At 43.1% G+C, this 18,235-nt stretch overlaps 1 protein-coding gene across 2 annotated transcripts in view; it reads left to right on the top strand.

Annotated features, from left to right (window-relative positions):
- Window positions 1-17,954, top strand: part of Pdk1 (Phosphoinositide-dependent kinase 1) — a 34,481-nt gene extending 16,527 nt beyond the window's left edge. The window contains exons 1-4 of one of the 2 annotated variants that reach the window (XM_089633351.1): window positions 4,439-4,931; window positions 5,557-5,812; window positions 6,164-7,138; window positions 15,120-17,954. In XM_089633351.1, coding sequence (XP_089489477.1) covers window positions 4,920-4,931; window positions 5,557-5,812; window positions 6,164-7,138; window positions 15,120-15,520 — 1,644 coding nt within the window. In that variant the 5' untranslated portion in view covers window positions 4,439-4,919 and the 3' untranslated portion in view covers window positions 15,521-17,954. Of the gene's footprint in view, window positions 1-4,438; window positions 4,932-5,556; window positions 5,813-6,163; window positions 7,139-15,119 lie in introns of those variants that run through there. The other variant, XM_089633350.1, reaches the window with a different exon arrangement.
- Window positions 17,955-18,235: the final 281 nt, after the last annotated feature.

Genomic DNA, 18,235 nt, shown 5'->3' on the forward strand with positions numbered 1-18,235 from the left:
CCCTCTTTTTTATAAACGATTTAAGATCTGGGTATGCAACATTATAATATTATGGAGGTGTGGCAGTTTCCAAATTCATCATATTTCTGCACTGGTATCACCAAGCCATCTGCTTACCGCTTGCAGACCCGGCCTCGATACGTTTGTTTTTTGTCACCGCTTTGGTCAACATCTTCCATTCCATCAGTGTCATAGTATCGCGCCCTTCTGATATTTATAATCATTACAATCGATGAAGAAATAATGCATTGTATTTAATAACATAATCTATGGTAATTCTTCACAGGGTAATAGAGTAATATACACACACATCTTCATACTTTACAAAGATTACAGCGTAGCTCTCAGCGGCCGGGTGGTAAAGATGACGGAACCCAGTTTTCTTTCAGTCGTTAATCTTACTTTTCCGTTTGCAATCGTGACAGCATCCGCGAGACTATTCATGGCTTATTCAGTTTCCAACAAAGGTCGATAAATTTTACCGCGCATTGTGTCGCTCTGTTCTAGCTGTGCGTGGGGCCTGTTCGGCCTGTTCCTATCCATCACGGCTGGCTGACTGCTGACTGGCTGACTGGTGGCTCCCACGTGGCAGCAGAGTGTGGCCTCTCCTACTCTTAGCATCCCAGCGTCTCTGATCATGAATGAATTCAACTCTGGCCGGATGGGCCCCCCCTCTAGCCCCTTGCCCTAACTGCCCTGCGCAACGCAAGATCATACACACTATCACGTTAGTTGATCTAACTAACCGAACAGCCAATTTGTAATTCAAAGTTAATCTTATTAATAGACATGCAGTCATCGCGTTGATATTCATGCTAATTAAATCCCATTCTGCCAGCCCCCGCAGTCTTCCTCGGATCCTTGCGAACAAACATTTCCTCTCGCTATTTCAGTCGGCATCTTATTTACGCTTCGAGTCAAACTGCATAACATCTGCTGTTTGCTTGTTGCGTGTATGGTGTACTTTTATCCCGTAGGTGTCTAGAGTCTCGAGCATCAACTATGCATACTTGCTTGAATGAATGAACGGTTACGAAATCATATTTGCCATTCGATGGGCGGCCCTTGCCATTAGCACCGCCATTAGTATTGTTAAGCTATATTTCATTTCCGCCGTAGGTAGTCGAGTGGCGAGTAAAGTATGGAGTGTGGTATAGTGTAGTATAGTATAGTGCAGTGTACACACGTAGCGGTGAATGGAGCCGAGTGAATCACTAGTATTTGTTCGAGTAGGATCATTGCCATTCATAGTTTGGTATAATAGCAGTCGCCGTTACTATATTCGGTCCTCAGCTCGGCGCTCGGCTAATCCCGTGCACAGCATAGCATCGCATCGCCTTGTATGTGTGACAGGATGCACTTCCAAACGGCAGCGACACAGTTATTCCGTGAATCATCAAAGGTTACACACAAATAGCAGCAAGCAGACAAGTATCACGTTTCCTCGACAAAGACGCGACATGTTAACCAAATTAAAAAGTGAAGTTTTAAACATACTGAAGATACGAATTTTATACCAACAAAACAAATATGATACGATTTAAAAAAAAAAATATACATTTAAAATAGATTTTAACTTCATTATTTGAAAAAGAAAATTAATATATGTATATGTACTGTTTATACCAACCCAAAATATAAATGTGTACTTTTTCAGATATTTGGAAGATAAGACTCAAGGGCATTTTTATTATTATTACTAGCTGTACCCTACCACTAGTTGCTGTAGCTCAGCCTGTCTGTGAAGATAGAGAAGCAATAACGCGTGTCACAGGTGATGTCAATATAGTATGGGTGTTTGTGTCAAAATTTCACAGCAATCGGTGAAGAAATTTCGGAGATTTTAGGTTTGGTACAAACGAACATTAACAACATTAGTTACATAGATGATTATTAATTATTATGTATTGATTTTCTTTGTGACAAATAATGTAGTTAAAATATATATTTTTTGTTCAGTTGGTTTATGCTTTTAGCATTGATTTTGTTTGACAGCCGTTTCTATATTCGCTGTTGTTATCGAACTGCAGCAGTTTAGTTAGCTGATTCCGTTCCACTATACAATTAAGAGCGGGATATCGAAATAATAAGATGTAGTAAAAGATGTGCTAAAAATAGCTCAAGTTATTGTACCGTCTCGCCCGCGTCCAAAAGAGGTACACCCGTAACGGAGTCCGCGTTGGTATTTCTATAAGTGAGAACCTCCGCAATGTGTTGTGCTTCCGGTGGCCGAATGGATTTTCTCGGGATTACCCGGTGGCGAGTGGTCGCTCTTGCCACCACCGTCCTGCCCGCTATCCACTGCCCACTGCCCACTGCCCACTGTCGGTGGCAGCGGCAGCTTAACTCTGCGGTAAGGAGAACGGCGGTGGCCACTGATTTTTCCCGTTTAAGGTTTACCTACTATTTATTTATCTACTTTGGAACTTCCGCATTCAATAAGCCAAAAACTGTTCGTTTTATTTAAAATGCGTTAAGTAGCTCTTATCAACGACTGACCCCGAAAAGAATTTTTAATTTGTATTGGTAATTTTTGATCCAGGTTCGTTATTGAGTGGTTTGTGACTGTTAATTGGATATTGCAGTCCTGCCTTTTCTACTTCTATTCCATGCGACGTTTATGAGAAAGAGGGGGACGTTACAACGGACCTATCGCTATAAGGCGCTGCATGTAGATGTAACTAGGTCAGTCTAAGGTCTGATAGAACACTGGACGCAGCTTACGACCATATGGATATAATTTGCAATTATGTTCTTGGTTCCATGTGTACAAATATTTAAAAACATTTGTTTATTATTTTCCACGCGGCACGTGCTAATATTTGCAATAGCGGTGCGCTGCAGCAAACGTGTTACGAACATTATACTGTTATTGATATTACTCTGATTGTTTATTGTGGATATTGACTATTCACAATTAATGGCGAGGGTTTTACGACAAGCCTTGGGGAAAGCCGCAAATCTCGATAAAATATATAAGTAATAGTGCACGCTAATAATTTATTAATAACTTATTTTGGTGCGGTTTACCATGCAATTCTTACACCATTCTTATACCGCACCTGTATTATCTGGAGGTTTACACGAGTATGCTATGCCGCTTATAGGTTAATTTTGTTTTCTAAATTAGATTGCTAAAGCGTAATCAGAATCAGATAGCGATGAAGGCGGATCGAGAGTCGAGAGCTCAAAGTAAACATGGAGAGGATGACACGATTTACATTGAGGAAATGCAATGGAACAATAATTCCGCTGGCTTTCACTTGTACGGATTGTGGAATGCTCTGTTCGCGGTACTTCAATCATATTCGTGATGTCATTTCCACACTGTTTTAATTTGCATATGATGTCATATTAATTCCAACCGAGTCTTCGTGTTTACTTTCCGCGGTCGGTGGTTTCAGCATCCCATAGAATACAGAACGCTCATCACTTCTTAAACAGTCAGATTTTATCAAAATTAGTAGCGTTCAATCAAAGCCTTCTAATTTATCTTTATAAAAAATTGATTTCCATTAAAAAACTTACTACTTAAATATATGTTTTTATTTTTAGTACAGCAATAAAATGACACATTTATTCCCCTTCAATGAGTTAAGTAAGCCTGGAACGTTTAGCGTCGAACTCAATACTTAACGTACCCCGATTTTTTTAATGAACCATGCGTGCTTTTTGTGTCTTTGCCAGTGACGTCAATGATTGTCATAATTTGTTTGTTTGTCTCGGTTCACAGTGACACCAATTTCTTTTATATCGCTGCTTTGCATTCTTAAAATTAATACTTGTAACGGACCATTGATCATAAAATTGTGTTTTGAAGTCGGTGTACAATATTCCTTATAATTACGTTAGATACGGTTCTGTTCTGCAGTAATGCGGTTAGTGGGCACAATATAGAGCCGACGCATTATTCTGTCAGGTATCGTTATATGTGACGCAACGAGCGCTAGACCGCATTTACATAACACCGCGAGCCGGAACCTTGTGCGCAATTCTTCTGATGATTATTGAATATGTTTTCCTGACAATGATAGTACACTGCCGAGTACGACGTACACGGCAATTATCGGCGCCGCCGTACCGCCGAGTGATTGTACTGAGTACTCAATGCGGTACGTACCTGCCTGCCTACCTACCTGCCTAGCGAGCAGCTACAGCTACCTGCCGCCTAGCTAAGTACGACGTCACTACGTTGTCAATTAACTAACAGGAAAACCCAACTCAGTGACGTATTTGTAAGCTCGTACTCGTACTCGTACTCGTTGTTTGTGTTTAACGAATCGATAAAAATATTATAATCTCTCTAAAAAAAGAACATTATTGTTCTATCTAATGAGTTTTTTTTGAGCATCGTTTTCATGTATGTCAAGTTTCAGTATCGTTTTAACAAACAGTTTTTCTTGGCAGATTTTCTTTTTGTTTACGTTCTCGGCAATGCCACAGTATTAATCGTTTCAAGTTCATTTCATGCATCTTGTTCCCGCCGAATTGGCGAATAAATTAGCCAAGATTCTCTCCTCTCGCTTAAGGCGGGAGGTGGTTGGTTTGTTTGGGAGGGGGGAAGACACGTGACGCGCGACGCGGGCGGCCTTCCCTCCACCCCTCGGCCCCCTGCCCGGCCTCTCCGCCGCCGTAGCGCCGCGGCGGCCTCAATGCCGTCCCGACCGCGCCGCCGCACGGTCGCCCCTCGCCTTTCTCTAAGAACCTCGTGACTCGCGATCAAGTAGTCACAGTCGCGGTTCGCACTCATTCGCTCAGTGTCGCTTTCAGTAACGTCCGCGGCCACTTGTCGCCCGCCACCTTTTCCCGAAATCACCAGTGATGGGTCCCGTAACGAACGTCTAGTGTCAGTCAGTTAGTTACTCGCTACTTGTCCGCCCTCAGTGCGTCGCTCTTTCCCGGATTCTGTTTTTGCCATCATGAAAGTCAAGGTAAACCGATTGTCTGTTGGAATATGTGCATATTATTATACAACTTCTTAATTTTGATTTGTTTTTTCTAAGTCCGAGTTTTAGGTAGTATCTCCAAGACACGTAAGAGTATATCGTGTTTTGTGATAAAATCTTCCTTCCGATAACGGCTATGGCGGTTATTAAATCTCGATTGTGTTCAATACGGGCTCGTAAAATTTGTTTACCTACGTTATTTATTGGAAACATTTGTATCTAAGGCCCGGGTTCTAGGCATTCTGGAATATACACAAAATATTTTAGGAATTTTTAACATTTTGTGGGATATTATTTTTACCACTTTATGAAACGAAGAATTTTAATAATGTTTCCATTCAAATATTGATAGAAATGTTAAAAAATTGTAAAATATAAATTTGTTTTTACCGATGCTTATTTTGATACATTGTTATGATAACACTCTATCCTTTGTAAACCACAGTGGTGCCGTGTTGACATTCCAAGTGTACACGAAAGATTTCCTCGGTAGTCGACAGAAGGCAGTAAGCAGTAGGCGGTTAAGGCAGTCGACAGCCGACGGTGAATTCCGGTAAACCAGTTTACTTAGTGGCGAGTGAAGACTGATTGTTGTGTTGTGTTGTTGCAGATTAACGGGCGCCCTCAGAGTCCGGCCGAGTCCGCTCCGGTCATGGTGCCCCCCGCGCCCGCCGCTCCGCCGGCTCCGCAGCCCACAGCAGCCCCCGCGCCCCCTGCGCCAACCGTGCCAACCGTGCCAATCGCGGACCCCAACCCCAACGTGAAGAAAAGCGCCAAAGACTTCATTTTCGGCAAGGTCATTGGCGAGGGTTGCTTCAGCACCGTCTACCTCGCCAAGTACATCCACAACGGGAAGGAATATGCCAGTGAGTATTATATCAATATTCCAAACCACCCTCATCAACATATCCTTTGGCAATTCACAACTCGTCTTGGATCCGGCTGCGCGACAAATTTAGAAAGGTATTTACGAATGTCGTCATTACCGGACACATCTACGCCTAACACCTGCCGAGACGAGTGTAGGAAATTGGTTTCTTAAAACCTGTTTTTTCCATTAATATTTCAAAGGATTCTTAAAGAGCCGCACAACCTTCCCAACAAACGACATCTGTTCATGGAAGGTGGACGAACTCAAAACGTGTGCATTAACCCTATTTGATTTTTTTTGTAAAAACGAGGGTAAAATAACTAAATTAGTTTTTATTTTTTCACAGTCAAAGTCTGCGAGAAGAGACACATAATGAGAGAGAAGAAAGCAGAATACATCAAGAGAGAAAAGGAAGTTCTCAATATGCTGTACAATGTGAGCCACGGCTTCGTTCGCCTCTTCTGCACCTTCCAAGACGCTGAGAGGCTCTACTTTGTGATCACCTTCGCTAAGAACGGCGAACTCTTGCCGCACATCAATAAGGTCGGATCATTTGACCTGGATTGTACGAGGTTCTACGCCGCGGAGCTCTTACTGGCTTTAGAGGAGATGCACAAGAGAGGCATTATTCACAGAGACCTCAAGCCGGAGAACATCCTATTGGACGAGAAAATGCACGTTGTTGTGACGGATTTCGGTTCAGCAAAGATCATTAGGCCGACAGAATCCCCAGACAGTAAGAAGGATAGCGGAGGAGAAGACGAAAAGGAGGGCGGTGAGGAAAAGTCCCGTAGGCGAAGAATGAGCTTTGTGGGCACCGCTCAGTACGTCAGCCCCGAGCTCCTCACGGACAAGAGCGTCTCGCGCGCCTCCGACCTGTGGGCGCTCGGCTGCATCATCTACCAAATGGTTTCTGGCCTGCCGCCCTTCCGCGCTGGCAGCGAGTACCTCATCTTCCAGAAGATCATCAACCTGGAGTACGAGTTCCCTGAAGGGTTTGACTCTGACGCCAAGGACCTCGTGGAAAAGCTGCTTGTGCTGGACCCCGCCGAGAGGCTGGGCGCAGCGGACCCTGAAGACCGCTACAGCAGCATCAGGAAGCACCGCCTGTTCGCGGGAGTGGACTGGGATACGCTGAGAGACAGTTGTCCCCCTCCCATTTACCCCTACCTGCCTGGCCGCGCCGCCGAGGAAAGCATCAACAACCAGTACCGCGTGCCCGACCACTTGGAGCCCGGCCTGGGAGACCTGCAGCTCCGGCGGTTGCTCGAGTTGGACCTCGAGGACCCCGCCACTCTTTCTCCCCCCACTAAGCCTCAAGGTAAGCTTCTTCTCCATACGACTACCTATACGGTACATACTGCACCCGCCCACACTGTCTGTGGTCTAGAATACTTGTGTCCCAGACAGCCGACACCCGACGACTGCATGCACACGCACAGTGCCTACTACCTACTGCTGTTGCCAACTAGTTTATCTCACTGAGCACATTTGCTCGCGTTTACTCCTATGCCTTTATATTTATTTACTGGTCAGGGTGTATTAGGATTCAATTTACATTCGAAAGGTGTAAATAACACATTGTGCTCATACATATGTGTGTGCGAGCAAGAATCCTTGCAAGTCAAGTAGTTGTAGTTGTCACTCGAGCCAGTAAACAAGCACAACAATGCATCCAGCATTATGTGTGCAGGAACCCATTGCAATAATCCTTGCGGTAGGTTAGGTTTCGGTTCACATTGCACATTGCACCTAGTTACTACTACATAGCCCCAGGCACCATCCGTCACTCACACACACGGCGCGCTCTTCTTTTTTGTATTTCGCTTTAATGCAAGGCAAGGCAAGTCGTTGTTGTTTTAGAATAATGTTCTTGTTCTTGGTAGATTTATTGAAATAGTAGACCATGGGAGAAACAGACAATGTGTTTACTAACTTATTTTCTGAAAGACGGGTCCTTTTGGAAACCTTGTTGGTCTAGGCTTTAGGCTTGCACCTGAGGTGTTATGGGCTCAACCAAACACTTGTGTAACTGGCACCACCTGACAGACATGAATTATAGCCATCTGCATTAGCCTTTTGTTCTGTGCTTCTGTTTTGTCGCTGTTACTACCATATTCCCCTGAAGCATCAGCTTAAGTCAATGTTTTCATTCAATAATAATATAGTTTTTCCTCAGCGCCAGCCACTGCCACCGTTGCTAGGCCTCTCTCGGTGTATTTGCATAAACCTATAAAAGGCTTAAAGAATAATAAATGCTGTACAAATATTTTTCCATATGTCTCTACGTCACACTTCACTTTTCCGGCGATTATGTCTTCTAGCTGCACGGTTAATTTGTTTGTAAATATCCGTCTGAACGGGTGGTTTTCTGAACAGTGATGTGAGATACATTAATTTGATTATTGCAATGTATGCCGACCCCCTAAAGCGAGCCATAACTAACATTTCGCATGTTACGGGCCGATTTTATAAATAAACACTTTTAGCGCTCTGTGCTGTGTATTTTCCGCGTTTTTACTTTGACTGGGGGCGATTGATAGTGGGGTGTTCACTATTCACTGTTCACTGTTCACTGTTCACTGTTCACTGCTCACTGCTCACCGCTCTGGCAGCTAAAACGGTCTTGTGTATATCCTGTTCCGATGTGTGAACGTAATATGGAATGGCTTTTCCCGTCTCGCGGGATAAAATTTGACGCAGCATTGACGCGTTTCTTATTTTGCGGATGTGTGTTGGTTGCTACACTGTTCCTGCACTAAATTGTCCACCGGTCTACCAGTCCACCGTGGCAGTTGGCAGTCTGGGAATAGTCCTGTCGCATTGTTTTCCCGTATATCTCGTACTGGCGACATTTAAAGCGTCTAGCTATAAATAGAGGATGAAATATGCCGTGGACGACAAGACACGATGCAAGACCGTCTGGGCTCGGGAGGATCCCTCATTCCTCACGCCTCCCGCACATGCCCAACTCGAATCGGGAGTCTGACGTAAAATACAATAATTGCCCACTTAAATTAAACCACCGAAATAAGATAACAGTAATACCTCCGCGGGATGCTGGGAGCCTAGCACCGGGCACGGGCCACCGGGCCGACGGAATACTAATCGAGATGACGTCTGCGCTGATGATGAATGGAGTAACTCGCTCCACCGGAAGTGACGGTATTCCCAACTGCCGGGACACCTGAAAACATAATCTTATTATACTACATAGTATTATCATACTACTTACATTATCATACTACTTAACATTATTATACTACTTAACTCGATTACAATAATTCATGTAGCCGGGGTAGGTGTTGACGGTTCTGATCAATTCTATTTTGCGGTCGATTAAATATGTTTCAATCGTTTGCTCCTTCCGTTTCCTCAAAAAATATAGTTCTTAAACAGGGAAACAGTATTTTAGGAATCATTGTGTCGAACGTCTAAACTCAACGTGTCAACGTATCATGTGTCATGTATCATGTGTACCGTTACGTGACATACGGACCCGCTGCATTCACAACTCTCCCTTGCCTGTGCGACTTTCACTCTCACGGCCGCCGCTGAGAATGTTTTAATAATTGGGCAGGCTGCCCCGCGAGCCGAGCCCGAGCTCTCTGGGTGCATTCTCCACGTCGACTTCCCATGGCTAATGATCACCAAAAACCGGACCCAGTTTCCCAACGGTGCCCACGGCCCACTTGCCGTGAGAGAAGAAAGTTCCTCGAGCAGACTGCGCGGGACCGGCGGGCCTCGAATATGAACGGCCGGCATTATTGCCGGGACAGCAAACATACTCCACCTAAAGCGAGTGCGGCCCGGAAGACTTTCGCTTCTTTTGTTCCGCGAATAATCTCGCAAAGGTTCTGCACCGCGGACTATCAGTGCGTCGATATCCATCTTATTCAAATCATCTCCCGAAACACCGATAATATTATGTGTCCTCTGCCTCTGCCCGGCTGATAACTCTCCTTAAGCGTCAGCTACACTACTCGCTTCGACGCTTCGACGAAGTCCTCGACGAAGTTGGCCGAAGTTGGCCGAAGTTCGAAGTGCGTGCCCACACTCGTGCAACTTCGCGAGTAACTTAGTCCAGTCCTTTGACTCGGGCGCATTTACCGACAACAATCGGAAGTCGGGCGACGCGAAGCGAAGTTGCCCGAAGCGAAGTGAAGTTCGTGCCCACACTATCGTATTCGGTCAACTTCGATCAACTTCGCGAGTAGTGTAGCTGGGCTTTTCCGTTGTGACGCTTGTCGGCTTGATGGTTGTCTATCTGTCTGGGCCAGTTTGGGAGCGTATTATGGTACAGTACAGCCTTGCGGACTATTGCGCAGATAGCGGAGCGTTGATGTTGCGCAACCATCGCTCGTTCAAAACAAAAACGGTCTTGACTTTCTATACAACTGCGGCGGAAAGGGGGTTTCGCTTTGTCATCTTGTTATTAGATCCGGCTTTGAGCGATCATTATAAATCCGTATTGATTCCGTCAACTTGGGATTATTTTATTTCCTTCGTATTTAACATTATTCCATCTTTACTTTAGAACATAATTGTGAAATAATGTGAACATTATTTCACAATTATGTTTTGTCCCAACAAGGCAAGGCCTTTCCACCGTTTTTGTTAAATTATATTAACCGTAAAAAAATAATTCAATCTTCGACCTGGTGCTTATTTAATTCATTACGTTTCCTTATTTGTAACAAAGATGACTTGTTTGTTGGTCGTAAGCGAATGTGTATTCCTTGCGTTATTGAAACCCTCGGTGGCAGTTGGTCAAGACTGCACAACTGTTTGTTGCGCGACAAGGAGAATTGCCAACACCCAACACAGCGTGTTGCTGGTGCCTTATGCAAGTCCAGTACACTGACTATGACTACTGGTTACTGGCATTCAGACACTGATAGAACAGGAGCGGACCGCAGATAGGATCAGATTGCTCGCGGGCGTCAGCATTCAGTTTCTCGGTCTCCACCTTTAGTCGATTAGCTCTTATGGGAGCCGGAGCACTTTGGGTGTCAGGCGATGACGCATTGACGTATTGCAACAGCTCTCGAAGCATTACGTTTTGTTTACGGCTCTGTCATGTAACCATTTCGCTGACCGACTTCCCGCCTCCCCCCCTGCTGCCGAGGCCGCCCACCGTCAGATGAATGAATTCCGCCCGACTGCCGTGTGCCATGGAAGGTGGTAGGGACTGTTCGAGTAACTCCACAGTAACGCGACATTCGGCTGCGGCCTACTTCTGCAATATTGCGCATTTTCATTTTCAATTTTTTTTGTTTTTTTGATTTTATGGATTCTTTCGTAATCCTCTAACTAGCTAGGGCTTATAACAATACCCTTCATGTTTCTAACTAACTAGTACTGCGGCTGATTAGCCTTATTACTATCACCATCTGATGGTTGTATTTAATTGACTGAATTTATGTTACATTAATAAGTTTTATGAGGAAAAATTCTTAACTGGATAAAAAACCTCATACAAATGACAAGAAAAAGAAAACAATAAGTTCTGAACTTTTTACGCTGTTTGACTTTGTGATTTACTGAATTTAAGTATTTCATTTTTTTCATGTTTTGGCTGCGTCCTTTTCGCTTCGGTGGTCCTGCAAAAAAGTTTGTTAGAGAATTCCTGTGGAAGAAAAAACATATTTTGTTATATTAAAAAAGGATACTATTTCTTCGTCATCGCTGTTATTTTTCTCATGGAGCTTCACGGTGTGATCTCCTTGAGGAGCTCCATTAGGATAATCAGTTTCTCTGTCTTTGATGAGCAGGAGGCCAATTTTTCGCGTACCCTGATGAGGCCTCGCAGTAGGATCATTATGTCCTCGTCATCAGAGGATCCGGTGTTTGGCGCTTGGCGTTGTTCTGGTGTGGTTCTTGGTGGTTCCTGTTGTTCAGGAGCCTGTTGCTGGTGGTTGCTTCGGCCCGCTACGTCCGCCCAGGATCGGCCGTCAACTCTGGCCGCGGGTCTCTGTGCCCGGGGCTCTGCCTCTTTGCGCCTCTGGGCGTTGGATTGCTCCTGTCTTCGCTGGAGAGCAGCTACGTATGCCACCCTGTTGGGGCATTTGCCGTAGTTTGCGGGATGGGCTCCGCCGCAGTTGCAGCAGACGGCCGGCTCTTCTCGATTTGTTTTCGGGCACTCCGGTGTGGCGTGACTTCCTTCGCATTTGACGCAGCGAGCGACGTGTGCGCAATTTCTGGACCCATGTCCGAAATTTTGGCACCTGTGGCACTGTGTTCCGTGTTGTAGATGGTTGCTTCGGTACTTTCTTAATGTAATCCTGCAGTGGCACAGGTAGATCACCGCGGCTCTCAGGTGGCCCATGTTTGTTTCCTGGCCAAAGTGTGCCAGGTAAAGCGGGTATTCTGTTCCCGGGGTGGTCATCATGACCACAGTCCTTGCCGGGAAGCCTTGATTCTCAAGGTCTTCCATTATGTCACCTGGTGACAACTTCGGGAGTCCCCTGATGACGGTCTTCTTGAGTTTCTCTGCTTCTGTGGTGAAGGTGTGGAAAGGCTTCTCCTCTCCACGTAGGGCTGCTGTCAGTTTTTTGTGGGCTTCTACCGAGCTCACCACAACGCTGATTTTGCCTCCTTTGGCATACCGGAAGTTGAAGTGGGCACTTCCAATGTGCCTCTGAACTTCCTTCGTGATGTCTCCGTGCGTCATTGACCCTATGGTCATGATTACGGGCGGGACTCGTGTGCTCTTCCCAAGAGTCGGTGCAGTCGTTCGGCTGGTGGGCGCCTGGTCTCTGCTGGTGGACGCCACTGGTCTTGGTGGCGTCGGGCGTTTCTTCGTCGGTGGCGACGGGATATCCTGGGCCGGTTCGCTTACTTTATGTAAGGGTTCATATTTGTTTTCGTGAACCAGACGAAAAATGGGCTTTGGGGGGGAATGGGGGCGCTTTGAAGCCGTAGCCCTCGTCCATTCCTCTACCATGGGTGATGTGGCTCTTGGTGATCCGGTTGCCGAGCCGGAGCCGATCTGCGAGGATCCAAACACGAATTCCTGCTCGTGTGTATCTGGATTGAATCTCCAGCCTGTGGCACCCTCCGGGAAATCCATGGACAGGGGCTTGTTGCGCTTAAAAGTCGCTATTCCTCTTGGCGTGCGGTGGTACGGCATTTTTGGGTTGAATTATTCTGAAACGAGAAAAATTTATATTAGTTGCGTAATTTGCTGAATGCCTTGAGAAAGGCAGTTGGGACGACGTAAGTGAATTGCGAAGATTGCCTTGAAAAGGGCAGTTGGGGCGCGTGCGCCTGCTCCAGGCCGGCTGAATTTCTCCGGCCGGCTGTAAGGTGTTGGGGCCTGGCTGTGTGAACACAAGCCAGACGGAAGCAGTTTTGTGGCTATATTACAAGCCACGAAAAATCCTCAAACTGCGCAAAATCCACAAACTACGCAATCTCTTTTTTCCTATCTCCTCTCCTCTCTCTCTTTCATTTTCAATACCTGCCCCAGATATGACGGTCATCGGTATATTGAAGGAATTCACCGTCTGCTGGTTGCTAATTCTGGTTACTGCGAATTCTCAAGCTGGACTAATTAGTTGACCATTCTTAGCTAAATTGATTAAAACTATTCCTATTATAACAGTTACCGTCACATTCGTATGAATATTTTTTATGAAGGCGATCAATCACTGAGAGATTGATGCTCTCTCAAAATTGAAATCTGTTAATGTCACTCCTTCCACCCCTTCCGGGGGTTTATTTCCGGTTTCACGAAATATTTTTACAAGCTACACATACCTAGGTACTTGCGAAATAACTAGCTAATTAACGATTCAGTTCATGTCATTTAAATTTTGTATTGCGCAGGTAAACATTGAAATTATTTACGCCGTCTGTTCTCCCAAATCAAGCATATAATTACCCGTTTTGTTCAATTTGGAACATAAGGTCCATATTTAGGTCACGGACCTTCGCGAAACAATCAGTTGACATACATCAATCAGTTTTTGCATTGCAATGACCTTCGACCAAATCAACCTTATTCGTTTTCTAATCTTTAGAGAGCCAATTTGAGGGCTCTGTGTTTTCCATTCACTTTCCATTTGTTTAGGTTAAATGGTTTTCAGTGTTGGGTTCAGTTCCTACTCGGAGATCTCCCCAGCGTTTAGCGTAGCCGTGGCTCGGGAACTTCAGGCATCGCGCCGCTAATAACATGTTTATTTTTTAATATTATTTTTAATGAAAGGCGTCTAGACTCTCTCTAAATAGAGCTCAATGTTTTGATGCTCACGATAGTGCGATTGTGTAACGTTTCTTTTGTGGCCGCGCTCGCCAAACTTTATTTTGGAGGCCGCCTCGGCGCTTCGGACCGGGCCCCCTGCGCTCCTTGGCTCGGTGAATATTTTATTTATTGTATTTGTGGAACTCCTTTTTTATATGTTTGGTTTCAATTGGTATTATCGTGTCGTCTATAGTCGCTTGAAATGTTGCACCACTATTGAGTGACTATCGGCTCCAGCACCTCGTCTGGCTAGCACTGGGTGGCATCTCCCAGTAACGACAGCCAGACCCGGATACACCGTGTGGCGCTGGGTTCGTGGCGAGGAATATCTGCTGCATTTGTTTCATAACGTCGTCTCGTGGACCGGTTCGCGAGACGCGGGGGTTTGTTTGTTTCCCTTGCTCCGCAGGCGCACTCAGCCCAGACGAGAAGTGCATTTGTGTAACGTACATAGAGAGATGGTGGAGGTGGAAAAGTTCTCGGCGGTCGTGGATTACATTACCGCCTTCGGTAGTTCGGTGGGTCTATTAATTCAGCTGCGCGGGGATAGCTATAAATATATTGATTGTCTTTGCACAAGCTGTATGCTTTTGTAAAACTGTTTTTTACAATGCCCGTGCGACATTCACGAACGACATATTCGTTACAACAGTAATTAACTTTTATAAAATTTCAATATCGATCTACTGATGTCCCTAATAGGTAATCTACCCAGTAATAGTAATCTATCCCTAATAGTTGCCCATATAGAACCTGTGTATAACGTATTGGTATGGATACTTCACTTTGGCTTTCATAGAAGAATGAGGCCCAATTCCTACCCCCTTCTGTTGTTGATTCCAAGGTGAAAACTTCTGTGCTGTATCTGACTTTTTTAATGCGAACTGGCGCGTTCGAAATAATACCGGTCTTGAATATTGTGAACTGCGGAAATTTTTCGAAAAGATTCTCGCATGAAATCTTTTTAGCGTTTATAGTGACAGACATTAGTTTTTGTAATTTTTAGTATGTGCACTTGTTTAATTTGACTAAATAGTATTAATTTATTTGTTCACAGGCTGTGGAATTCAGGATATCTCCCCAGAAGACTTCAGACGGAGACTGGAAAGACAGCGAGAGAATAACAAATGGCACAGATTCGTGGAAGGCAACCTGATCCTCAAGCAAGGGCTGGTGGACAAGAGAAAGGGCCTGTTTGCTAGACGAAGAATGCTCCTCCTGACCACCGGGCCCAGACTGTTCTATGTGGACCCCGCTAACATGGTGGTGAAGGGAGAGATCCCCTGGTCCAAGGAGCTGTGGGTGGAGCCCAAGAATTTCCGGATATTCTTCATCCACACGCCCAACAGAACCTACTACCTAGAAGACCCTGAGTCCTTTGCGCTGGAGTGGCGGGACGCGATAGAGGCTGTGTACCGCAGCACGTATCCCTGCAGCACACACCCGCACGCCATATAGGGGCCCCGCCGGGTCAGCCCCCCTCATTGTTACCTGTACATAAATACTTGATAGAAGATGTGTAGTTAACACAGTACAGTTGGAAGGAAGAGTCACCGATACCGGTAGCATACTACATCTAAATGGGAAATAAGTTCCCAGGCGATAGCTGCCATCTGATGGTGCCTGCTACGCAGTGTTGTCGTTGGAGGTTGCTGAAGTGGTTGCTGCTAATTGTGATACCAAACTGTTTATAACTGTTTACAAACTGCCTCTGTGAAATGTTCCTTGAATATCTGATTTGTTCTTAGATGTTAAATCGGGTAAGAGGCGCGTACATCTTGATATTTGTATATAAAGAGAATCTAACGTGATGCGCCTCGTAGTATAATTTGAAACTGTTATGTTTAGATTTACTGAGAGCAGATTGAACTGCCTTTAGAAGAATTGCGAATATAAGTAATATTATTATTTATGATTAATAATAAGTAGCCGCCAAATTTTTCAGTTATATTTGTAGAAATTCCTGTAAGGTCTTCATGTACTTGTACATGTTCTTGGTATCAGAGTGAAATGAATGTGTAATGTAATTATTATGTGTTCACTGTGAAGTGTTAATGCTACCAAACAAGTTTTATGTTACTATTTATATAATTAGGAAATTCCGCCAATTCTAGAATAGTGAATAGCAGTATACTAAGGTTGCAACTGTGCAACTCTAAAATTATTCATATTACTCGTAGTTATTTATTTAAATTAGTGATTGCCCAAATTCTCCCAGTCTCTCAACTTTTCCTAGTATCTTGCCAGATGAATATTATTTATTTATTAATTTAGTATAATTACTCCTTTATTTGGCAAACGAGAGACTGCTTGAATGGTGATCGATAAAACACATACGAATCTACGTGATATACTTGGAATGCATATTTATGAATTTATTGATTGTGTTTCGTGCACAATCTATTATTAGGTTATACAACTCGGTTTGTTTTTTTATTCAATTAAGTTTGAAATCTATTGGCAAATTTATTGGTTTTTTTTTCATCAATTTTAGTAAAATATTTTACTGTTTTATTTTCCAAATTTGAAAAGTAGGTATTTACTTATCAACATTATCCATTCCTATTTTTGAAGAAGAACGAAGTGGTTTTTTGTTTTAAGTAAAATAATAGAATCTCGATGCATTAATCAAAGATTTTTTTCATAAATGATTAACAAAATACAAATACCTAGTTGAAAAAACTTTTGTTTGGAAAGTTTCAATTTTATATCACTTCCATGACACTATATTAGTGTTGTAGAAACAAACCTTTTTTTCGTTATTTATACACCAGCGTGATAATATTGTATTCTTAAGATATTAGCTTAGTTATTTATAAACATTACTTGACACTAAAATTGGAATTGTGAATTTATATTGATTTCAGAATATTGAGTGTCTTGTATTGTATTGTACATTTCATTTGTATCCAAATATTCAACTTGTGTTAAAATTTCATCTAGACTTTGTTTATTTTATAATGCAATTTTAATTATTTTAATATTGGTTTTATTTATTTAAATTATATATTGTGTGTTGTCTTTTCCATAGCATTTCCTTTTGTTGTGATGTCTCTTTTATTTATATAATATCAGTGTCTGTAATTATAAGAGTTATGAAGACTGATAGTATTTTCTGGTATGTTTTTTTAAGCTATTTACTGTCCAAATCATAAGTTGGTGTCATCCATCCGCGCTAGAATCCTCATTTCATTTAGAAAGGAAACTCCTCCACAATGAGCTTTGTCCTTGTGGATGTTCCGTGTTCTCAGTTCTCAGTTCTCAGAGAGCCCTCTCTACTAACTCTAAGGGGGAAACAATAATAATCTAAAGGCAATGTTAAGTCTACGCCGATCTTTAGAATACATGTACATAGTATACCATAGTCGCTATATTTAATATAATTCATGACTCGAACATAGTGTATTTCACAATATTATATTAACTGCTGCATATTGCTGGTAAAACCAACATAATATACAAACATCTTAGAGAATGATACTTTTGCAGAAGATTAGACAAATTGGTTCTCATGTCAAGGAGTTTGTTTACATTGAACCTTATTTAGTATTTACCTGTTGAATCAATTATACTGTTCTAGTTCAAATTCTTGTTATTAATCGGGTAAGAGCCTAAATTGCCTTTTTCGATAGAGTTATTTTGTAATTGCAATGTATGACTAAATAGTACCATGAAGCATTCAGCAAAAAACACATTGAACCAATTTCTAATGCTCAATTGCGTTCAGTTTGAGAATTAATTATTGGACTATTCCAACTGATTTATATTAAATGTAAATAATTTCTTGGGTAGATAGCAAAATAATAAAATATTATTAGAATTAATACTTATTTAATGTATTTAACTTATAACGTAAGAATTTCGCTGTGAAATAAAAACGTTTGAATTTAATTTACAACCTGTTTTTCTTACCCACCTCCTTACACCGTAACACCCTTTCAACAACACTTCAATCTTCATGAGGAAACAACCAAAACGATTGGAATCACACAACAGAGGATATCTTGATCATGTCTACCAAAAGACATGAATAATTCAGATCTCATTGATCTCAATACATTATAATAAAGTATATACACCAACCACTGTAAGATTACCGATAGACCTTATTATTCAATCACTGGGTAGACAGACCCCTTAGGACCACTGCTACTGTTTATCTAGTACTGGATG

This window comes from Hesperophylax consimilis, chromosome 7 (assembly GCF_061612785.1).
Source record: "Hesperophylax consimilis isolate HC1 chromosome 7, BYU_Hcon_1.0, whole genome shotgun sequence".
In the NCBI taxonomy this organism is placed as follows: domain Eukaryota; kingdom Metazoa; phylum Arthropoda; class Insecta; order Trichoptera; family Limnephilidae; genus Hesperophylax; species Hesperophylax consimilis.